General features: G+C 46.1%; 1 protein-coding gene and 1 long non-coding RNA gene across 2 annotated transcripts; one reads left to right on the forward strand and one right to left on the reverse strand.

The window, feature by feature from the left end:
- Positions 1-1015: 1015 nt before the first annotated feature.
- LOC102561981 (uncharacterized) lies at positions 1016-9387 on the reverse strand. The gene is made up of 3 exons (XR_362750.3): positions 9238-9387; positions 7240-7325; positions 1016-2583 (listed from the first exon to the last, which is right to left on the reverse strand). It is a non-coding gene; the product is annotated as an uncharacterized LOC102561981 (long non-coding RNA).
- Positions 9388-12361: 2974 nt separating this feature from the next.
- Positions 12362-18127, forward strand: BHLHE40 (basic helix-loop-helix family member e40). The gene is made up of 5 exons (XM_014605420.3): positions 12362-12663; positions 12799-12868; positions 13277-13384; positions 14372-14495; positions 15512-18127. Exons 1-5 carry the CDS (start codon positions 12584-12586, stop codon positions 16372-16374), a joined length of 1245 nt encoding a protein of 414 aa, XP_014460906.1. The 5' UTR covers positions 12362-12583; the 3' UTR covers positions 16375-18127.
- Positions 18128-24689: the final 6562 nt, after the last annotated feature.

Consider the following 24689-nt stretch of genomic DNA (forward strand, 5'->3'; position numbering starts at 1 on the left):
AGGCAGGAGGATTATAGCTGATGAAATTCTTACTATAAGAGAAAGAAATATCAAAGAGGAGGCAATGCAAGCCTACAATACTGAGCTCTGAGATCTCCTATGTGGGTGCCATGAGTAGAATATTAAACTGGATGCAGATGAACTGAAGTTGAGGAGAATTGAGCCCTCCGAATTAGATATCTGATAGCTTCTGAAGGACTCTGGCTAGATGCTGAGGACCTGAAAACCAGTTGGAAAATGTCCAGATTAAAGGATGTGAAAGAAGTCCAGCCATTTATAAAGCTGGCTGATGACTTTTGCAGAGTCTGTGCATGCCTGTCGTGGTGACCGCTTGAGACACCTGCCTCTTAATGGGTACGCGTGCACTGCAGACTGGGATACCGGACAATTAGCTTAGTAAATGTGGCTGCACAGAGCTCCATGCTGCTGTGTTCGTACTGCCTCTTATTTTAAAGCTACGCTGGGTGTCTCTCTAACAGAACCAACCATGTAGATATACTCAGTGATGCAGTGTGGGAATGGTCAGAGCGCCAAAAACAGTCTTTTGAAAGAATCAAGAGAAGTAGAAGTTAGGCAGACCTAAACTATTACAGGTCTGCAGAATAGCTAGCGTTCCAGAGTGATACTGGCTCATAGCACCTGCTTGTCGGACCCAAAAAGGGGAGACGCTCAGATAGGAAAGCAGCTACTGGCTGAGCTGTCTCGATGGAACTGCAGCACCGGGTCACCATTAAACACAAGGAGAAAGTGCAGTTAGAAAGCTTCAGGAAGCCACTGCTGAGAACACCCAAGTGGAAATAGCAAACATCTGATCTGGGAAGTGGGCTATAGGGCTTGCAACCCTTCCCATATCTCTTATTTAGTGTTACCCTGCCAGCAACACAGCACAGGGATCTCAAAGATTTTTTTTTTATCCTTTAGCCTATGCCAAACCCAGTGTGTGCCTGAACAGCGCATACCCACGCAAGTGCATGTGTGTGAAAAGGACAGAACTGGGAATCCCTATGAATATATCCACATGGAAACAGTTTATTTTAATCAGAAACCCTTCAGGAGAAGCTGCAAACAAATATGAACCAGCTCTTCACTAGAGTGTTTGTTCTTCGGTCCCACATCCCGGCCGAGTCTGCCGGCCACACCCTTGGCTGGGGCGGACTATCATCTGATGTCAGCAGAGCTACATTATACTCATTTCCATCATTTGAGGACTTGGCCTGTTCACCATCCTGCAAGTTAAATTGTGTAATGTGGAGAAGAGCTTTGAAATGAGACATTTATTTGGGGACATAAGGAGTAGCTCCCCCAGGTTTGGGTTTCAGCCTACCTAACCATTGCTCCCAGTTTATTCATTCTAAACAGAAATGGTTTTCTCTTCCAGAGTTCTTTTAATAGGCCATCTTTTGTGCAGATGATTTGGTAGGCCCTAGAGAAGAGGTGTGGTCTGTCAGGGAGGCCCTTCCTGCATGCACACTGTTACAAAATACCACGCTCCGTACTTCTGCTCAGTCTTATCCTGCCACATGACAGGAGTACATAAGTGTACATACACAGGCTGGTAAACACAGTATGTGGTATAGAGCCACACCTTTCTATACAAGAAGGTCCAGAAAGCCATGATTAGATTTGAATGATCATAGTAGCCAATTGTCTTAATTCTACATAAACTGGCTTCTTCAGGCAGGAAAACAACTTGTCTGCCAAGTTTGGTAGCTCAGCCAGACAACTGTTAATTTCCATCCTCCTGTATCCTATTAAAAGGATTATATCTTTTAAATCATGCTACTGTTATATAATTGTAAATTAGTGGTGACAGACACATTACTATCAGCAAAGTTTGGCTCCATGGCTAAAAGGAGCCAGTGATCAGCATTGTGGAAATTAATCTGGATTACACTTTGCTTAGATCAGAAATTTTTGATGCAAAGATGTAAGGAATGCTTTCAAAGTGAAGGGACTAATCTTAGGTTTCTAACTACAAATTTTAGGCACCAGAGAGAGATTTTCAAAGGCGCAAAGGGCTTTAGAAGTCAGCAGGAGCTGGCTGCTTCCTATGTACTTGGTGCCTTCGAGAAACACCCCTTCTCTATTGTGGTGGCCGGATTTGCAGAAGTGCCATGCACCTGCAGCCCTCATTGACCTAAGAAGGAATTATGTCTATTTAGAAACTCTACGTAACACTCTGCCTGCCTACCAGCCATGTGCTGCTGAGAATAGCTGGCATGTGCTGCACTCGTGTGTCTTACAGTCGGGTCCAGATCAGAGCTTGGTGTAAAGTTCTTTGACGGCTCTTCTGAAATAGGGAACCCCCTTCTCTTTGGTATTTCTTGGGAGCCTGCTTTCTGGTTTCAGGCTTAAAGATCCTTTCTGCTTTCAGAAGCAGAAAGGGGGGGGGGGATTTCATAAGAGAGACCTGAACTCCCCCTGCACAGTACAGGATTTCTCTATAAGTGCAAATGTGTTCATCATCTTCTCCATGATGGCAAAAGAAAAGGAAGAAGGAACATCGGATCTAGGTGTCAGGGGATGTTGAATCTGTGATGTCTCTTGTAAGTCTTCTTGCTGGTACACAGATACTGGGGAAACCTGTAATGCATGACAAGTTAAAAAACGGAACCTAAAAGCTGATTTTAAAAAATTAGACAAAACCAGTTTTCTAATGACTTCATAGTTAAAGGATACCCACTAACAGTCTGGAAATCCGTGGGGATATTACAGTATCTGTTCCTAAACTACGACTGGGTGGAGACAGAATTAGTGACGCAAAGGCAGGCAGCTAATTCAGATCAGACAGAGAAACTCTGGACACCACATGGCCTCAATAAAACACTGTTCTTTGGCTGTTTATGACAGAGCTGGTTACTTACTTTCACAATCTGAAATAAAATAATCATTTTTCATATCTGGGGCCCGACATGTTTGAAGCTGTCTTTGGCCCAGGCTTGTAAAATAAGACTTCTGTTTGCCATTTTGGCATTAGGTAAGAATTAATGTGGGAACCTTTGTGTTGAAATATCTTCTAAGGCTCTGTACAGAGCACATCAGCACCAGCTGCAGATAGCCTGTTTTCCATGGAACAGGGACTTTCTTCATTGCACAGATTCAGAGACTGAGGCCAGAATGGACCATTGTGACAATCTAGTCTAGTCTCCTGTATAACATAGGCAATGAGACTTTCTTAGGAGTTTCTTGAATTGTGTGCATATAGAGTGGTTGATCCCTTACACGATTTCTCACATTTGTGCATTCCCTTAAAGATGGAGTGCCAGCAAATCATCCCTTTGCAAAGCTGCTGCATATCATTCTAGCTAGCTCATCAGAACGTGCCTTCCACATGTGTATCTGAGCTCCCCTGCAGGACTGCTGCCATATTCCGCCCCAGAGCTGGTTGCAGTGAGTGACCTCAAGAGTACATTCATTTTGGAATCCAAAGTGATGAATGCCTTATAAATAATTTTTAAAAGGTAATTCTGACTCCTCTTCAAATGTGGTTCAGTGGTAGGTAGAATAACTCAGTTAGTGCTGATTTTTTATGAGAAAATTAAAAAGGAGAGTTGGTAGCATTTCAGGATAAAGCAATGACATGTACCAACACTTTCCAGGACATGCATGAACTTTACTATCTAAGAGTGAAAGAAGCATAGTGACTCGACATGCATGCAAATTATGTTACAGCAAACATAATCCTAAACCTTGATGATAAATTTCACATTTATTATCTTTGATGTCATTGTGCCACTTTTGCTGGCACTCCATTTCTTTTGCCTGCTTATTTGGTGCTTAAGAAGGTGCAGTAGTTGTGGGGGAGACAGCATCATCCCACCTTGTTTCCATTCACTTAGACGGAAATGATTGGGTTGTTTATGTGGGCAGGGCTGAAAACCCCACATTACATTCTGTAAAGCCCCATTGCAGAAAGTGTGCTACACATCTGGGAAAGAGAGCATCCTTTTGGGGATAGCTTCCCTGTCTGTCCTAACAGCAGAAGAGTGAAATGGGTGACACTACTGTCAATATGGAGTCCTTTTTGTAAGGCAATGTATGTTAGGTTTATTTTTGGCTTTCTGTTCCAGCTGACTGTAGGTTCAACTCAACTGCAGATCTATGACTCCTTTAGGTGCTGCTTAGGTTAGAATATAGGACTTGCTACATCTACATCTCAGTTTGGCAAATAATGTTTCACATTTGAGGAATGTGATGAGCAAACCTATATATAATCTTGACTATGCACAGGCCCACCGCGACTACTTCAGAATCTATTCAAGGTCCGTGTAGAGTATATTCCAGAAGATTTTACAGAGACAGTCATGCCCTCCTTTCTCTCCCACCCTCCCCTCCAAAGCACATCTGGTTTGGGATACAGAGGTGACTAAGCTGAAAGTGCACAGGGATTCAGATGTGGGGAGGTTGGTTTGGCTGCTTTAGAGAAACTGAGCATTGCACTGTCTGGGTTCCAGATTACTCTGAAGCTCAACGGCATTCAGGTCCAGAGACTTTTTTTCATCGAGTAACCAGGAAACATTGCTATGTAGATAGCTGGCTTGCCCTGTGTGTTTGAAGGCAGTCCGTTGTTAAGCAAAAAACAACTGCCGCACCTTTCCCCACTGCTTTCTTCCTGTAACAGTTATCCAGAGGGGTCAAGCATATGTTAAATACCAGCAAGTTAAGAACCAGTAAATCCTTCTTTCCTCCTCCAGTGTGCAGACAGCACATATAAATCAGTCGCCCGTGTGCGTGCTCAGAAGTAGCTCCTAGCACATCAAAACAGTTGCCGCCTTCAATTAATGAGCAGCAATTCTGCCCAAGAAATATTCATAAAGAGAGAGCACACATACCCGACATAATTCTCCATTTACAATTCGCTCTGACAGTTTCACCTTAGAAATGTTGTTTTCTGTCCCCGCATAATATCTCAAAAGCCTCTACTGCTGCAATATGCCACGTTTCCCTCACAAATTTGCTTCTCCGTTCACCTTTGCGACAAACCATTACCAATAGCTTTTAACGTGCTATTGATGTTAACGATATTTACAGTACAGGCCAAGTTCCCCTGAACTGATTAGCAGTCATTCCAGATGCTGTTAGCATACAGGTCACGCAACTCTTGTCCGGGAGGCAGTGTCTGAAGTCTGGAGGGCAAGGGGTAAATGATCTGTATTCTGGCTTTAACTGGAAGGGGAGCATGCTGCCTGGCTTTATTTGTTCCTTACTGAAAATTTTCTTTTCTTTTTCTTTTTTTTTTTAACATAATTACCAAGTTATAAAGACCTGCCTCAAAGCTAGGAGCTAAATCAGTTGTCACACAAACCTGTCATTGTGCTTACCACAGTCAAATTGAAATAATAATCTGTTCTTAGATTGAAAGTACTCCATGGCAGTGATCCTGACTGGGGGAATTTGGATGCCAGTAAAATATAAATAAATTATGAATTCCTGGGGACACCTTTTATCTACAGATCTCAAAACACTTTCTAAAAGCATTGGGTTAGTGGGAGAGCCAAGGATATGATTCAAGTCTCCTGACTCCTGGTATCTGGGCTATTTAGGGACAATCAGTGGGGAAGTAAACTCATTCTCCTGAGCAGGACAACTTTCAGGGTCACACTGCTGTTTGCTCCTCTCCACCCCTACAACCAACTACCTTTCCTGCCTGTCTGTTGCAGAATGACCCAGGTAAGTCCTGTCACTCCACTGCCGTCTCCAAAATATGAATAGGCAATAGCAGTGCTGCAGTAGAGAGGACACGGAGTATCCTTTTAAATTACCCCTATAGATGTAACGTGAGACTAGTGGGCTCAGGTTCTGGTAATGATGATACTGTCAGAGAGTGGTGCAAGAGAGTTAAGGAGAATGAAGCCAGTTGCTGAAGCACTGCAAATAAATGTGTGCATGTGCGGACATGTGTGTATGCCTAGATTTACTTCTCACAAGACACTAGAGAGGTAGAGCAGCGACACAGTTAAACAGCACATGGTGTGTGGATTTCTATCCCTATTTTCCTATACGGGTTTAGTTTTCTCAACACAAGGCCAGGATATTATGTCTTGGCGAACCAACAGCATTTTATTAAACAGAGTTTGAAAGCTGGCAAAAGTCTTTTCTTATGAATTATACCATCCAACAACGTTGCCACCTCCCAATAGTTTTCTCCAACATGTACATCCACTGGCACATTTAGTGCTGGCAGACAACTTTATACAAAGAGAAGAATGGCTTTCCCTTAACTCTATTTCATGTATGTTTTAATAAGTGACTCCAGCTTTGCTTTTGTACATAAGACAGCCGGTGTATGCAGTCCATGGGTCTTTATTGAGGAGGGGCCATTTCCTTAGCCAGGACACCAAGTATAGACTCTTTAAATCAGAGAATTACCATACAGCAGTAGTAACATTTAGAACTATGCCATTGTAGCCTAATAAAGACCTAGCTAATAAGATGGTAAGTGCCAAAGGAATGAGCATACATTAATAAAATGACTTTGGGACCTTGCAGATAACGTTTTTGAGCCTATGTTGTGTCACAGCCAGCCGAGCTATTGAGATGCTAACAGCAGCCCACACATATCTAATGGGGATACATTTGGATGAGTTAAGTCCAAGCTTTTGCAAGTACTTGCAATGCACCAGCTGAACTGAGTAATGTATCAGCAGAAGTAGGCCTTACTGGACAAAGAACTGTATCTGATGTCCTACATAGTTAACCTGCACAATCCAACTGTTTCGATCCTTCCCTTTGGTGAATGTGGATTCACGCAGACTTGCCCATAACAATAATATTAAGAAATGACATGCCCAGATCTCTCTGAAAGGCAGCCTAGGACCCTGATCCTGAACACTCCTAAACTTGGTTCAGTAAGTGCTACAAGGAGCTTAACTATTGCACACTTCAATCTCAAGTAAAGCTGTCAGTATTTGATAAATGATACTGTATTGTCTAGCTGACAACTCCCTGTTGCCTCCCTCAGCACTTTGACATTCTTCTCACGGCAAAGGCCAGAGCTGAGGTCTGAGATCTGCTTGTCTTGGGAACAGAATTGACGCTCTTTCTGACTCAAAAGTAGCTGAGGAATAAACCTAGCTTCTCCCACACTCCCAGATCAGAGAGAACAACATGTTACACTAGAACAACCCACATCCTCCTGAACTTTTACCTTTGTGGAAAGTAACCTGTGTTAATTATAAAGATGCTAGACTATGTCCATTATGTGCTGTGAGCTAGCTATGTCCATAATGCTCCACCTACCCTGGATAACCTTAGCTTCCAGAGGGCTTCTGGTGCAGGCATGGCTGTTCTTTAACCTCCGGTGCCAGTAATCTGAAACGAGACTGCTGGAAATGAGAGAGAGAGAGAAAGAGGGTGAGTTGGCTATTTGATTACAGGCCACAGGCACATGCCTGGCCTTCATGGATATATTAAGTAAGAGACATTTTAAAACAAAACCACCCTCAGTAACCTTATCGTAAGCCTGAATCAACTACCCATCTGTTAGCTCTCTGTACTGCCCACATATTCTCTAATCAGACACAAGTGCCAATGATTTTAGGAACTTTGCATCCCAAAATTCCCATTTTCGTAATTATGAGGGAAACTGCTCTGGAGGAGAAAGCTCCATGCACTCAGTTCCTTTAGCCAGCCCTTGCACACCTTGGAAAACAACATCCAAGCCCTTCCTTGCTAATGTATCTGTAAATAACTACAAATCCCCATTGGACACGAGCTGTTGCTATCCTATGATACTCAAATGCTCTAAAACTACCATTCAAAAGGCCAGATTCTCCCTTAATGGCTCTGGAAAATAATGCCAGTTCTTTTACCATTTTGCTTTAGTCCCTATGAGGTGTCATAAAAGAACCTGCCATGGAGAGGGAGCTCTGCAAACAAAACTGTGGCAGCAAATTGATAACCTCATCAGCCTTAGTTTATGGAAGCAGAAGCAGTAGCTCGACAGAAGAGTGTAATTCAATTCTCCCTCAATCGAACTTGATGCCCAAGAATGTAATAACTTCATGAGGGGCCCTCTTTTTAGGGGGATCTTTGCCAACCACCCTTAAGGTCATCAGTAAATCCTGATACAGAGTATTGTTTGGCAAGCGTACGCCCGGTAAAAGGGCTAAATCATGGGGGATTACTTCTGACCCTGCTTTGTAGCTCACCACCCATTGCAGGAATGCACTAAATATCTCTCAGAGCAGGCAAAAGTCAAACAGCCCACGTGCATGCATTGGCCCGCATCTATTTTGACTTTAAACATAAAACTCAGAACGAAGAAAAAATAGCAAACCCTGACCCTAAAAGTTGGACCTTGCCATAAGAAGCCTGCTGCTATGAACCTTAATTATTCCTATGCTTTGATAAAGAAACATTTTAGATGGTGAAACAAGACTAGTAGGTTAAACTCATTTCTCATTTCCTCCTCAGTGTCACAACAAGCAGCTTAGATCTTTAAAACAAAGAGTTTTACTTTTCATTATTTATGCAGTTTGCTTTACATATTTATCGCAGTTGTAGTAATTAACAGCCAATGAGTCAACCTCACTTTTGTGACAGTTATTACCAAATGTATTTAAGTGCCACCCTGGGAAACATTAATAAAGACAATCTCTGCTCTGAAGAGCTTACAATTGAAGGTCCTGGCCCTACATGCTTAATTCTCAGCACATGAGTAACTCCTTTCAAGTCAACGCAACTACCTTGGCACTTAAACATATAAGTGTCTGCCACATCATGTCTTAAGGGCCAAGACCTGAAGATGTTTGAAATGAGTGGCTGGCCATGGCAATGAATGCTAGGCTGGGTCATACAGTTTCAGGCTGGAGCTATGAAACACAGATGAGACCAGATCCCCACAGCATAGTTTTGTTTTGATGCTCTCAGTCACTACCACCACGGGCTCATTGTTTAAGCAGTGGATACCGCAGGGGTCTTGTAACTACGGTTTCTAGAAAACTGACCTCTGGGGCCTAGCAAGAGTAGAGTCAACTGAATCACCCTCTGAAGTCACAGGTCAACAGTACTAAACTCTCTTAAGGCTTCTCATGCAACCACACACTCATCCAATGATGGTGTACTTTGAAACGAACATGCCACCTATACTAGCATAAAACATTATCTCTGTTCACCAGCAAAGCAGTTGTTGACCTCATGCTCCTGACGGTCCCAGGAGCCACAGGATGAGATAGGGAAACCTTTGACAAACTTTCCGTGCCAAGTTTTGTTAGCACCTTATCTGGATAAATATACCTTGTGTCTTGTGAGCTTGCCTCTACTTGTGCCACGTGCAGCAAGGAAAATGATCCCAGCCCTCCAAATCAATAGGTTGCTTTGGCAGCTACACCACCATAAGCACTGTTAGCATTTGCATAATAGCTGGCATCTGAGAATCAAAGAGATCAAAGAGTTAAACCTTCCCAAACCCCACTAAGATAGGTAAGTCCTGCTACTTACTTGCAATGCTTTCATGGCTGGCCCTGCTCTTGCCTATTTTGTTCCTGGACTTGTGGAGTTTGGATGCTTTTCAGGGGTCTTCCTGGCTCTCCACTTAAGACCTCGTGTATACTTAAAGGTTTTGCCAAATTTGCTGTTCCTGTGTGGTTAAAGCAGTACCATTTCTGGCCCCTCTTTCCCCCCCACAACATAGTAGTGAAGCCACAGTTTTCTTGCATACAGATGTTTATTGCAGTTCAGTGAAGGGAAATAAACCATGCTGGAATATGGTCTCCATATTCAGGATATTTACCCGTATGCCCATACCATATAATGGTATGGGCATACAGGTAAATATCACAGGCTTCACCAGCATAGGAAGGCTGATATATATATATATATATATATATATATATATATATATAGTGTAGATGAGTCCTGAGCTACAGCAACCTCAGTTCTGTGGCCTCGCTTCCACTTTGCTTCCCATGGCTCTGCCTGTAGAGTAATGGACTTTAGCCATACTCCCATCCACTGCTACAATGGGCTCTGAGTGGAAAACAGATGTCCTCAAAGGCATCCATACCCAATTTAAGGCCCATATGTGTACCCAAACAGCATAAAAGGACCCTAGCTAAGCAGAGAATTGTGACATGAAAGCTTAAGTGATTTACAGAAAGTCCCATGGCAACCCCTGGCAGCAGTGGGACCAAAATCTAGAAGTCCTAACCCCCTGTCAGAACCCAGGATACGAGCTCCTACCACCATAAGGGCTTACCATAAATTGATACACATTTGGTCCTGCTTCCACCTTCAGTAAATGAGTCAGAGAAATGGATGCCAGGGCAACCCAGCTTCCTTTGTGAGCACTATGCCTCGCCTTCCTTTTTTGCATGAGGATTTCTGGGGCCCTCAGTGTCCTGCTCACGTTGCCAGTGAAGCTGTACTCAATCAGCCTTTGACCTCGCAGTGGTATCAGCGAAACCAACCCCTCGCCCTGATTTCTGTCCCTTTTGGCTCAGCTGCACTCCCCTCATCTCGCACGTCTTGCATGTTGCCTTGTTCGAACCACCAAATGCTTCTCTGCTCTCAGTGCCATTCCCACGCCTTGACATTTGGGCTGGGATATTCCCGGGCCAGCCGCACAACGGCATGTGGAAATCACTAAGGATGACGCAATGTGTTGGATCTGGAGCTGCGTTTTATCAAGCTGTTAGCCACTGGATTACTACAAAGTATAGACATTTTTTATAATAGCTAAATACATTGAAAACAGATGTAGCATGTTCTGCGTCTGTTCCCTCTGGAGAGCTGCCACGATTATGTAATAGCTCAGCTGGGGTGGCAAGTCTCTTTCAGTGGGTGGTAAAGCATTTGCCTAGGGTGACTTTGGGGCCCTCTCTCACTTATTTCCCTGCCGCTTGTGGCAATTTTTCAATTGAAAGTGCTCAGAAGAGTCATTTTTTGGCACTGTGTTTTATGAATGCCTTTCCCCCGCCCTGCCTTACTCCATTAAACACGGATAATAAGCTCAACACATTGCAGTCAGGTGCAGCCAGCGTGCTCTGCCTCTGCTGTGCTCCACAGACTTGGAGCCCTGCCCGCTCTGCTCAGAATAATACCCGGCGCTTAGCCGCTTCAAAGTGCTCTTACAGACGTCAACTAATTAATCTGAACAACACCCCTCCGAGGGAGGTGAGTTAGTATTACCGGCTCTGCCAAGCAGATGGGAGAGCTGGGGCACAGCCCCGAAGGGACCTGGCCAAGGTCAAAGGCGCCCGTGTCAGAGGAGGGAGGGCCGGGTTTGCTGGGCTCGGCTCAGACCACTAAGCCGGCCACACCTCTGCCTTATGTAAGATCCCAGCGCTTTCCCACGGGAGTGTCCCGTGCCCTCCGCACGACAGCCCTGGCGCTGGATGCCCTGCTCCAGCCTCGTGGGGCAGCCCTGCAGCCTACCCTGGTTCTCCCCATCCAGCCAAAAACACCCGGGGGGGCGCTGGCTCTGGCTGCGCCCACAGCCTGGCTCTTCTTTCATGGGCCAGGACCCAGGCTGGGGTGGAGGGGAACTCGTCCCCAGATGGCAGAGCCCTGGGCACTGAAGGGGCAGCTGGGGACACTGGAGAGGCAGTGAGGGGGAAGCTGGGCGTGCTGCGGGGACACAGAGGGGGCAGTGGGGGGACGCTAAGGGGGAACTGGGGGTGCACTGAGTGAGTGCATGGAAGAGGCAGTTAGGGCACATGGGGGGCAATGAGGGACGCTGAGGAGGCATGGAGGGTGCACTGGGGACTCACTGAGAGGCACTTAGGGCACTGGGGGCACTAAGGATGCACTGGAAGCACACTTAGGGTGCACTGGGGGCTCACTGAGATGGCACTGGGCACTAAGGGTGCACTGGAGGCACACTGAGGGTGCACTGGGAACACTAAGTGTGGGGGGTTGCACCAGGGGCACTAAGAGTGCACTGGAGTTGCACTGGGTGCTCACTGAAGTGGCAGTGGGGGGCACTAGGGGTGTACTGGAAGCACACTGGGGTGCCCTGGGGACACTGAGACAGTGGGGCACTGAGGTGGCACTAAGCATGCACTGGGGTTGCACTGGGGGCTCACTGAGGTGGCAGCGGGGGCACTAAGGGTGCACTGGAAGCACGCGGAGGGTGCACTAGGAGCACTAAGTGTGGGGGGGCACGTAGGGGCGCACGGGCGGCAGCCGCGTGGGCACACCGAGGCTGCAGCAGGCAGGCGGGCGGGCGGGGCGGTGCCGGCCGCAGGGCGCTCCCCCGCACGTTCCGGCCGCAGCCGCCGGCGGCTCGGGCGGGCGGGCGGGGGGAGCTGAGCGGAGCAGAGCGGTGTCCGCCACGTGAGGCTCATGTGACGGCAACCCTCCCTCCCTCCTCCTCCTCCCCCCGCCCGCCGCCGCCGCCGCCAGACGTGCCCGGAGTCACAGGGTAGAACACGTCGCTCCATCCACCCACCCGCTCCCATTTAACCCAGCCTGCCGCCTCCCCCGGACTCCTCACTCGCTCGCTCAGTCGCTGCCGACCGCGGCGGAGCGGCATGCCCGGCCCGCGCTGAGTCGAGCCGCCCGCTGCACCGGCCCCAGCCACCGCCAGCCCCGGCCCCGCCGCGCCGCGCCGCGCCGCAGCACCAGCCCTCCTCGCCCGGCCATGGAGAGGATCCCCAGCGCCCAGCCCCCGCCCGTGTGCCTGGGCAAGCTGCCCGCCCTGGACAGCCCCGACATGCCCGGGTAAGCCCCGGCCCTGCGGATGCCCCCAGCCGGGCACGGGCTTGAACCTGACCCCGGGGCGGAGGGGGCTGCAGCAGGGACGGGGCTTGAACTTCGATTAAAATTAACGCCGCTTTGTTCTCCCCCTGTGCGCAGGCTGGACTTCGCCCACATGTACCAGGTCTACAAGCCCCGGCGAGGCTTGAAAAGGAGCGAGGACAGCAAGGTAAGAGGAGCCCGCCTCGCCCGCGCCATCCACTAGAGAGCTGGCGCTGGCCGCCCGGATTTGGGGCGGCCGGGGGTGCCCTTTTGCTAGCGCGCGCACAAGGGTGGGAGAGAAGCCCGGACAGCTTGCCTTGCCCTGCCTCCAGGTTTCTTGGAGGTGGGACGGTTGCGCTTGGCGTAACCCGCGTCTCCTGCAGCGGGGGAAGGAGGGCAACCGAGTTTTGCAGGAGTTGAGCGATGCTTCTGCAAGGGATGAAGCCAGTCGAGCTCCCTGGTGACATCGCCGGGAGGTCGCGTTTTAGTTTCTAGATCATTTCTGATCGCTGTGTCTCTCCATGGTGCTAGGGACTCATTTGGGATCTGGGCTGACTGACTTAGCCACCTTTCTCTCCCCGCTGTTGGTTTGCAGGAGACCTACAAGCTGCCCCACAGGCTGATAGAAAAGAAAAGGCGGGATAGGATTAACGAGTGCATCGCCCAACTGAAAGATCTCTTACCAGAACATCTCAAACTTACAGTAAGTGAAAATCTGGCTACTGGCCAAGCTCCTCTTCCTTTTTGGGGTGCGTGCGGGTCTCCTGGATTTCTGTGCAAGTAAACGTGCCATCTAGAGGCTTCCTTTGAGCACTGCAGCATAGGCTGGGAAAGGCTGAGATTTGGCTGGAGTTGCCACTTTGATCTTCCTTTAGCATTAGATTTCCTTGCAAAGGCAGTGAATTTCTATACCAATGCCTGTAATGCAGTAGGGAGGGAGAAAGATAAGACCTGAGCTGCTGCTATGGTAAAATCGGGCCTCTTGTAAAGGTCATTAATGCACGCTTGAATTTTAACATCGTTCGGCAAAGGTTTGGGCATTTCCTTTTGGATCTTGGAAATGCTTCATGCTGCTCTTTGCAAAGTAGGACCAGATGCCAGTTACTAGACGATCCCTAATTTATCCCACAGTCCGGTCCTTTTAGATTTTGTTTCAATGCTACCTACTGCCAAGTTTTAAATGATTTGCTACATTCACATAGTGGAGTAGATATTCAAGGTAGCAACCTCTCCTGCTGTAGCATTCGGGACTTCTGGTTTTCAAAATATGAGTGTTAAGGGGCTGGGGGTTTTTTAAGTATATTTTTATCGCAGAACTTTATTGGGGAAAGCTATTTTGGTTGCTACTTTGCAGGTTTCCCCTCTCCTGTCGCTGTTCAAAAGAACCCTTGATTGGAGTCCCTGGTGTTAAGGTCACGATACCGGCAGGAGTAGCAGAACAGATAAATAAGATACTTTCCTCCAAGCTATGTAGTTGGTCCCAAAATACTCATAAGACATAACTACAGCTTTCTCTGCAGCCAGCACCACCTTGTTTTTTTTTTTATGGCTTACATAAACTGTGGAGTCAGAGCCACTTATTATTCAGGATAAAAGATTTTGCAGAGTAAGGACACTGTTAGCTCTCTCCCATGGCAGTAACTCTCTTTCATTTCATCAGAACTGTACTTATGTGTCCTTTTGTTTCCAGACTTTAGGTCACTTGGAGAAGGCAGTGGTTCTTGAACTTACCTTGAAACACGTGAAAGCGCTGACCAATCTCATAGAGCAGCAGCAGCAGAAAATAATTGCATTACAGAGTGGTTTACAAGCTGGTGAGTATTCAAGTCATGCTTGTATCACGTGAGAGTCCTAGTGTGCAGAGCAAACTCGCTTTCAGCTCCTTTGAAATATGGGTGACTTACGAGACTAGGTTTTGGAGAAGGGACATGTAAGCACATTCCCCCACTCCTTTAGTTACTCCTGCACCCTTCTCCCTGCAGCATGTATGTGTGCCCACATGCAGAAAAGATGCCCTATTTGGTTCATTTATACTTGGCCATGATTTTTTTTTCATTTTTCAGTTCAACTGAATATTAAAATATTTCATTTGGAAGTACATTTTTACTGGGCGGCCTAATCCAAAGATACACTGGCCAGAATCTTTCCATTGATTTGATGAGCTTTTACATTTTTTATTTATTTTTTTTCTCAAACAGACGAAAGCATCTGTTTAACCCACACTTTTTTGGTCTCTCCAGTAATCAGTTTGCCTACCCTTCGCAGCTTGAGGGGGAACCAGTCTAAAGGGCTTAATGATGTTCTAAATCTGTTTCGTACCTCCTTCTTTTCCGGCATTTGGTTGCATCTGGTAGGATAAAATCAGCTTTTCTAAGAAGGCTGCTACTCTTTCCACAGCCACGGGGTGTGCAGTAGAGTTACACAGCCAGAGCTGGCGTCACTTGTCAAAGTTTAAGCCCAGTCCTCCCTGGGGTCTGGAACTGAGGGGGAAAGTTTGAACTCTTGCACTTTTTTTTTTTTCCGATGGCTGTGGAATAGGTGTTTTCCTGATGAGTCTTTTTTGCTGTTCTTCTCAAACTAGCATCTGATTGCCACATATAATGAGTTGAAAAGTGAAACTTGTATGTGAAGACTCATTCTTAGATGGATATGGTAAAAATGGGTATTCAGCTTGACCGTAGCGTGAAGTCAGATTCACTTACCTAGTTTCTTTGTAATGGATGCTTAATATGGAGGCCCAGTGTCTTCTGACCAATGCGCTGTGATGATGATAATGGAACTATTTAGCACTTTGTTAATTTTTAATTTGTTTCTGTTAATGTTTCCTCAGGTGACCTGTCATCAAGAAACCTTGATTCCAGCCAGGAAATGTTTCGATCTGGTTTCCAAATGTGTGCCAAGGAAGTGCTGCAATACCTGGCAAAGCATGAAAATAGCAAGGATCTGAAATCTTCCCAGCTAGTCAACCATCTGCACCGAATGGCTTCTGAAGTCCTTCAGGGTGGAGGCAGCCGAAAATCTGGAGACATGTCCCCCAAAATGGTGGTGGACTTGAAGGAGAAGTCCAGCTCTTTGACCAAAATGGCTGAGGGACATGGGAAAAACTGTGTGCCTGTTATACAGAGGACTTTTGCCCACTCCAGTGGAGAGCAGAGTGGCAGTGACACAGACACAGACAGTGGGTATGGGGGAGAACTGGAGAAAAGTGACTCAAAATCTGATCAACAGTATTTCAAAAAGGATACAGAACTCAAATATACTGTGCAAGAGAGAATAAGCTCTATTAAACAGGAGACTGAGGACCCACCCGCCAAACGGACCAGGATAGAAACTTCAGAAGATGAAGGCCATTTTAGCAGTGATATGATTAGCTCTTCAAACAGCTTTTTGGGCCCTCACCCTCACCAGCCTCCTTTGTGCCTACCTTTTTATTTGATCCCGCCATCTGCAACGGCCTATCTGCCAATGCTAGAGAAGTGTTGGTACCCAGCGTCTGTGCCCGTCTTGTATCCAAGTCTCCCAGCCTCTGCTGCAGCACTTTCCGGGTTAATGAACCCAGATAAAATCTCTCCACCTCTGCTGATGCCTCAGAGACTCCCTTCCCCTATGCCAGCCCATTCCCCTATCGACTCTTCAGCCCTGCTTCAAGCTTTAAAGCATATTCCTCCTTTGAACTTGGAAACCAAAGACTAAGCAGAGTGTGACATTTTTTTTTTTTTTAAGTTTGAGACTGTCAGTTTTATATAGCGGCTGGACTGAGGTGTGGGGATAAGGTTCATTGTGTATAGGAAGCTAAATCCTCTTTTCCCTGACTCCTCAGATAGCTTGGGAAAGGATGAAGGATGCACCAGGTTAGCCATTCAGAAGAGTTTAAAAGGAAAAAAGAAAAAAAGGTTTCTTTGTGCTTTACCCCCAACCCTCCCCATCTACCAAGCAACAGCTGACTTAGCCAGCTAGGATTATATTTCAAAGCTGTGAAAAAATTTCCACAAGGCGGATTTAGGTTTTAGGGTCTGTGAATATAAAAATATGGTACTTCTCATGAGGGCTTTTCGAAGCAATGGCCCACCGCCAATGGCTTGAGCTGAGCTGATTTGTGTCCCCACCCAGTTGCCAGTATGTGACATCTGACACACACACACACACACACACACACACACACACACACACACACACTTACTTTAAGTATTGGTGTTAATTCCACTTTAAAAAAAAAAAAAAATCAGAGTAGCAATCACTGGTTGGTAATGCACAGTCAGTGGTTCAGGTAGATTTAAGACGGGTTTGTCTCCACACCTTTGCTGAATGTTTAAGAAGAAAAAAATGTAGATGCTGCTTGGAAGCTTTATGTGGTGCACATCTAAGTAATAAAATAACATGCAGCCCTTCCTATAACTCAAGCTGCTAGTTTGGGCAGGAGGGATGGAGAAAATATCCCATGGATCTCTGTGCTTGTTGCACCTGACTGTAGACCTTTTTTCTACTGCTGCTGTACAGTTGTTTCTGGGTCTGCTATATCTGAAATCAAAATGGTTAAAGAATCACTTTAGCTGGGGAATAGCCAGCAACTGGCTGTTTCACAACTTGGGTCAAATCCAGAGTTCTTATGGGAGGAAAGAATTTAGTGGAGGTCCCCAGAGATAGACCCACTGACTTTTCTCCCTTGAGTGCCTTTGAAAAATTCAAGGCTAGGTTTTTTCAAAGGAGCCTAATACCAGTGAGGTTTGGGCATCTAAATCCCTTAGGCTTCTTGGTAATCCCTGGCCAAAATGATTAAGTAAAGTTGGTTAGAACTTTGACATGTTCCCTGTTTACAGCTCCTAGAACCGAGAGGGACTCGGCACCATGGAAAAAGAAATTTCTTTTTGAATAAATACGGTGTTGGATTTGGCTTTAAAAAAACACAACAAAAAAAGCAGTGATATTTTTTTCCCCCCCATACTAGTTTGGAGAAATTGTGTCCAGAGTAAACGTCGTTTGGATTCTCATTTCATTCTACCATTGCACCAGCTGTTGAGATGCACTATGCTTGATTGCAGATTGTGTTCTAATGTTTATTTTATTGGATTTTTTTTTTTTTTTGGTATACAGTTGTTGCCTTTATTTGTAAAATCCTGTTATAAATATATATGTATATATAAAATATATATTATATAAATATATTAAAAGGTAATACGTTTCAGATGTCTATTATTTGTATAACTACTTGAGCATAAAGACGTGAGAACTATGAATGTATTTCTGTGTTTTTGTTTTGTTTTTTTTTGTTTTGGGGATATTTTTGAAGAGAAGAGTTAGGAGTTTTTTTTTCCCTGGGGAGAGGTACAGTGTTTATATTTTGGAGCCTTTCTGAAGGTGGGATCTTGTACATATTTTTATCTTGAGTAAATGTTAAGTAGTTGTTTTAAAATACTTAATAAAATAATTATTTTCCTGTGGAAGATAAGGGTTTGCCTCCTGTGGTTTTAAATATTCAGTCTATATTATTTCATGTGCTCCAATACAGCAATCAATGGCATGTGGAAATAGTGAGCAAGATGCATCCTAATCCAAGAAGCTGCACAATTGGGTCCTTTACTATCCCCTCATTGTAATCCATGGCCAAAGGGAACCACCTTGCCCATTATTTTTCTATTGCTAGGCTGGAGGATGGGGGGTGGAGCCTGATTTTTGGGGGAACTCTGAGTTTTTTACCTTTTTGAAGAGTACCGTGCAAGGGAAAACACGCTACTTTTGTGTCTACTCATTTGATTTTGGTTTCTTTTCCTTGTATCTAGAAATGTACATTAGAAATTCGGCTCCTATCTATGCTCACAAAGCTCTCTGACAATAGGTGCTATTGTAAGCAGAGGCGATGGTGTAAAACCTGAGCAACTGAGAGGGGAAGAGAGACAGTCAGTTGTTTCCAACTCGTTGTTCAGGCTGTCTCAAGGCCTCTTGAGCCCTACAGGCAAGTGAGGGCATCTTTTGAGTGGGGCTTTCCCTTTTCTGTCCTGTTGGAGTATTTCCCACAGCCTTTTCCAGACCTAGACCCAGCATCATCCTTTCTGTGGTCTATGGAGTGGGAAGAGATTGGATATGGATAGGCCTGCCGGGGCTGCACACATAGGTAGAGCCTGGGCATGTGTTTCCCTATTCTGTCCAAATGGCTTTAATACAGCCCGGAGCTTTGTTTCTCAATCTTCTGGGACTCCAGGAATAGCGATGGCCAGCAGATGCTTAATGAAGCCTTGCAACCAAGGGTGGGGGCCTGTCAGAGGGAGGTGCACTGAACCAGGCCTCCGAGCAGATGGTTTTGAACTCCCACAAATTCCTGGGGTTTAACCAAGTCTGGGACAGATCTTGTGGTCTTTCCACAGAAGGCAAATTGCACACGTTCATCAGGATGAAGTGGGATGGTATTTTGGCAGGGATCCTCGCGGTGATTTCCCTCCCCCAGAAAAGCTGTGTCTGGGCCTCGACCACCTGAGAGAGACAGGTTGTCTGTGTGAAGAGTCATTACCCACTGCCTCATCCATTAGTCACAACATTGAGATGCTCTGGAAGCCCTTCAGCAAAACCAAGGAAAGCCAGAATTTCCATTCTTGATGTTTCTAGGGCAAATGGGGGGGCAAAAAGTCCACAATCACTTGAGCCTTTTGCTATTCATTAAGGCACAAAAATGGTGCTTAACCCCAACTTTTAAATGAGGGACCTTTTTAAGGCTTATTGGAATACAGCAAGGACCCTGATTACCTTTCTGATTAGAAGTAGGCTTCTTTGCCCTGTGCTTAGAACTTCATAATTAAAAATGGCCATGCCTGTGTTCTCTCAGCTTGCCCAGGAGGGGGAAGAGACAAGAGTCCAGTGTTCACATAAAATCCTGGCATATGCATGCCTCATGCTGACTGAGCAAATCCTGTATGAGCCGTTGCCCAGCCTTGGTGCAAGGCGCTGAAGCTTTTCATATCTGAGACCACCCATAGAGTGTCGGTCTCCCTGGCCAATTTGTAATTGCTCATTTGGGGCACTGACTATGTTGCTGCGGGAAATCAATGGCAAAGCTCCCTTTCATGTCAATGGCAGCAGGGCTGGGCTCTTGGCTGTGCTGAGGGCAGCATACCCATGTGTTGGCTTGGGAGCTAGCCATGCCCTTTTTCCATGCCCCACCTTCGGGGCCTGGTGCATGCTACAGCTTGTTAGCTGGGTGGATCTGCCGGTGTGCTCTTGTGTACGGTAAGAAGGGACCCTGGCTGCTCAGTTCTCACCCAAGGCTTCCCAGTTACACCCTTAACCCCCGGTTTTGCTTTGCATGGAGCCCCAGTTGGTATGGATGGACCCCTGACAGGAACAAACCTCTTAATTAACTTTGTAACTAGCAAGGAAAAACTAGTTGTTATTTTCTAATACTGTCAAAGTCTTGGGGGTTGAGTGTATTGGGTAAGTCGTGCACCCAATGTATCTGTCTCAAGGCCCATCAACTGCAGGTAATAACAATATGCAATTTTTATCTTTCTGCCAAATGAAGATGAGGCCAAACTTCCCCTGAAGGCAAATGGTTGAGGAAGGCAGATGGCTTGGCTCGAATGATTTGTGCACATGGGTGAAGGAGTCCTTACATACATTTCCTACTGTATAGCTTGGGACTGCAGAACGGACTGGTTCTTCTTTGCCCTTAATTGGTTTGTGAACACTAGAAACAGGGCAGGAGATCATCTGGCGTAATCAATGGGCCTGTGTCAATTTACACCCCCTGGTTGATTGGCCCCATTTCTCTAAGGGATTCATTGCATGCTGTGCCATTCGTTGTTGCAGGAAGCCTTTAACAATTTACTTGGTAGCACAGGTGAGGGGAAGGTGTATGCCAGTGGTGAACTGACATGATGCAATTTGTGTCTGTATGATAGCTGCGTTGTATTTCTAAGGCTCTCATAGCGCAGAAGGGCCAGGAAGCCTGGTTAGAAGAATGCCTTGAGAATGCTTCGTGCTGGGACAGCACGTACCCAGCCAAAGCTGCAGCACCCTCAGCAAAACCTTGACGCTACCGAGTGTCGGACAGTGAGGTACATGTGCCATGGAGTCAGGCTAATGTGTGAGGTGCTTCTCTTTCTGCCAGGAACCACACCTCTTGCTGTTTTGATTTACTTTTAATTAGTGCTAAATCCTTTTCCTATTGCAGTCCCAGGCGGTTCAAACAAGAACAAGGTTTGGCCCTCAATAGTCTGAAATCCAAAGACTGCAAGTTGTTACTAGAGTTGTAGTTTATTTCCACGACTATCACTTTGGATTTATCCTTTTCTGTCGTCTTGATCCTCTCCTAGTAACAGACACACAGGACACGCATAAACTTTAATTACCTCAGCAAAGTGGGACAAAATGAATATTAATGTAGGTGCACGAGATGTCCTTTACGTAGTAAGTACACAGCTATTGTGGGATTTTTTTCCCCCGATGGTACAGATTAAAGTGAAAAGGAAAAACCAGGTAGGGTGACTTTCAATTGATGGTGAATGGTAAAAGATAGTAGTCAAATGGACTGTAACCACATCACGGCAGAAATACGTACTGGTAAAACACCTCAAACAATGGGACCATGGTCCCGTTCAGGGCCTCTGGGCACCGCTCTAATATAATAATAGCAATGGCAATGACTCAGAGTGAGGTCTCCTGGAATGAATTCCTGTCCCTGCCACTGACTTTCTAATTGACCTTGGGCAAATTTCAGCAAAGGTCCCGCAGTTTCTCTGTAGAAAAGGGCAACGATAGGCCTTTGCCTTTAACTGGGGGATGATGGTATAAAAGGCTGATGTTTGCGAAGAGACACTTGGCGCCCGGCGACCCTGTGGATGTCCAAGTGTTATGTAACCTGCAACTGTGCCATGTCTGTGCTCCTGTGTGTGCTGTGTCCTTCGTTTTGCTGCGTCATTCACCCCAGCTGCCTCTAGGAGCAGACGTTTCGGCGTATTCCATTTCCATGTAGGAAAGGAAAAAAAGAGACCTAACCTCCTAACGTTAACTGTTAATGGAAGAAAAAATCCTAGGGCAGTCAAGGGGAATACTGCTGCTGAGGCTTCCAGACTGTGACGGGGGTGCTTTGCACAACGTCTCTGTGCTCACGCTGTTCAGACAGGGTGTGTTGAGTTACCCTGACTTGTTTTCATGGTCTCACCCAGCTCTGACCTGCCTCAAATGTTGACACAATGTCACGTTTCCGACTGCAGTCTTTCATGTGCAGCCGGAGGCTAAATACGGCTGCTGGTTCCTGGAAACAGACGTGCCTGGCACCCTTTCAGCAGAAACCCGATCCCCATGCAGGCTTGGCACAGCAGCTGAATAACATGGCAATAACTCTTTCAGCCGCGTTTCAACCCATAAATAGGGCTTCCCAAGCGAACTCCTTGAAGTGCAGCAAGAAATGGACAAGAGTTAAAAAAATCAAATCAAATCAAATCAAATCAAATCAAATCCAAGTGCATGAAAAGCAGACGCAGGGAGGTAACCAATATCCAACAGATCAGAGGCACAGAACGTGGCTTGATCAACTCTTTCCTTGGGATCATCAAGGGCAGAGGGTCTTAAATTGTATACCATCCTGATCACACTCTATATAGTATCCCAACACCTGCGAAAGGTAAAGTAGTTTAGGTGTCCTGAAAAGGAGGAGTATTCAAGCCTGGAGCAAGGGAGGGGTGGCACAGAGACACTCACACTTTTCACCACCTGTTTGGAAAGCTGCTGTAAGTGAATGCTATGGGACTGGATGGTTTTTACAGGCGTGTACTCTGGGAGTTGCTTACTTGCATTATGCCTGGACCAGGGCCTAAAATAATCTGCAGTGACGCACGTTTTTAGCTGTGTGACTTTGGAGCTCCATGTTTTTTAACGTGCTGTGACTTTTTAGGAATATGCATGCAGAATAGTAAAAAAAACCCTGTTGCCTCCAAAATCCCCAGGATCAGCATCTTTCTCCCTGTGGCACCGTGGGGGGAGAGGGGGAATCCTTATCCCTTCCAGGCTGTGGCCCAGGCGCTGTCCGGGGAAGAAATGCCCTTTGACTCAGCCCTCCTTTTTCTCTGGAAAGCATGTAGCTGCAAGTGCTGGATGTTTACAAATGCAGGCACTGCAAGATCCCTTGAACTGTGTCCTAGTACAAAAGAGGCTTTGAAACAAGAAACACATTGTCATGGCATGTTCCAGGCCAGCAGCACTAGACTGAACCAGATAATTGCTGTTTCTACTTTAGCTCTTGCACTGTGGAAAGGGCGGTAGGTCTTGCGTCAAGTCGTTTTCTCCTTAGACTCTCGATGTGATGTTCTAAACTTAAATAGGCTGAGGGTCAGGAATGCCCAGGAGATGGCTAATGATTGCTGATTTTTTTTCCTTATATGCAGCCAGTTCAAATCCTATCCTGGAAACCATTACCTTCTAATGGCTGTTCAGAGGCTTATGCGAATTTAGTTTGTTGCTCTCGGGTCACGTAACTGTAGCCACTGGAGCCGCTGACCCTGCTATGTGACACGGGTTATTAACGTTTTGTAACCCTGACTCATGTTATGTGACTGGAGCTAAGAAACCCGTCTCTTACCAACCCACCTATATTTCATATTTTTACCGCAAGCCAGATTTAACTACCTTATCACTCTTTTGCTGGCTCTTGCGATGATGCTTATTAGTATTACCCTAATATCTGCATAATCCTCAATGGCAACTGCCCAGATAAAGCCACTAGCTGGCACCTGCGTTGAGGGTATCTGCAAACGACTATGCACTGAATGGGTACAGAGAGCAAATACCTTCAGCCTCAGAGAGCAGGGTTACAACATTTTCTGTAGAGCAGAGAGGAAAAGCTGGTGCTGCAGCTACTCATAGCGCTTGCTCTGTAAATTCAGTCTCTAGGGCCATCAAGCTGAGACTTTTCTGAAGCACTAAATTCCTGTTCACCCTGTAAGAAAACGAAGAGTAATATTCCTTTCTGGGATGCTGAAAGCATTTATTTCTTTATAGGCCTCTCTTTCTCTTGGGTGCATTTTGCTGCCTGCAAGTCACTCCATAAAGTTTGTTATTACTGTTGCAGAGTGAGTTTGGAAAGTCTGACACATGGCAATGAATTTGGAAAGTGCTTGCAGACACTTCTGTGGTGGTAAGAAGGCTGTGCAAAAGCAGCTGGAAGGGCCTGATAGCACTGTCTGGCTGCAGGAAGGCCCAGGTGCATGGGATTGGTTTGCCCTAAGAAACATCAAGTGTTTTCCTAAAAATGATTCTGCAGCTTCTTGACTTAATAAGCAAAGCACAGCAACCTTTAGTCAGTGAGCTTGTCACTGGGAAAGTAGGGACCCAATGGTGCCTCCCACCCCTGCGCTGCCTGTGTGCCCCCAAGGGGAAAACTACAGAGAAGATGGATATGACAAGAGATTCCAGTTGGTAGGAGCAGAGGCAGCCAAATTAAGGACCTTTGGAGAGTAAGAGAACTTCCTAAAGCCTTGATAGGACTTTTTCTGCCTTTTGCCATCTGGCTCTTTGTTCCAACCGCCCCATTCCTGCAGCCGCTTCATCTCAGCTTCTCTCCACAGCTGCCCTCTTTCCGTGTTCTCTTCTGCCCTGTCTGGGACACCTAGCCCCTTCCTTCCCTTTCCTTTCATTTAGCTGATCTCCTCTTAGCTAAATCCAGGGGAAAAAATGGAATCAATGGATCATTAATGGCCATCGCATTCTTCTCTTGGCTTGCACACTGTGTCTATCTTGTCTGTTTAGCTTGTAAACTCTTTAGGGCAGTGATTATTTTCTGCTGTAAGCCCACACCGTGCCTAGTCCCCTATGCCTTAGGAGCTGCCATGCCAATAAGAAGGGCTGACGTTCTGCCCAGGACTTAGGTTGTGGAGAGTCTCGTAGTGTGGGCTGGTTAAAGTTAGTTCTGTCTTTTTCTCTTTCTCAAGAACCTCTGGAACATCTGGCGGCATTTGAAGCATCTCTGCTGCTCTGCAGTGCGTGAAATCATGCCTGCTTCTGCAGAATGGGAGTGGCAGGTCTCC

The sequence above is a fragment of the Alligator mississippiensis genome, chromosome 12 (genome assembly GCF_030867095.1).
Source record: "Alligator mississippiensis isolate rAllMis1 chromosome 12, rAllMis1, whole genome shotgun sequence".
In the NCBI taxonomy this organism is placed as follows: domain Eukaryota; kingdom Metazoa; phylum Chordata; order Crocodylia; family Alligatoridae; genus Alligator; species Alligator mississippiensis.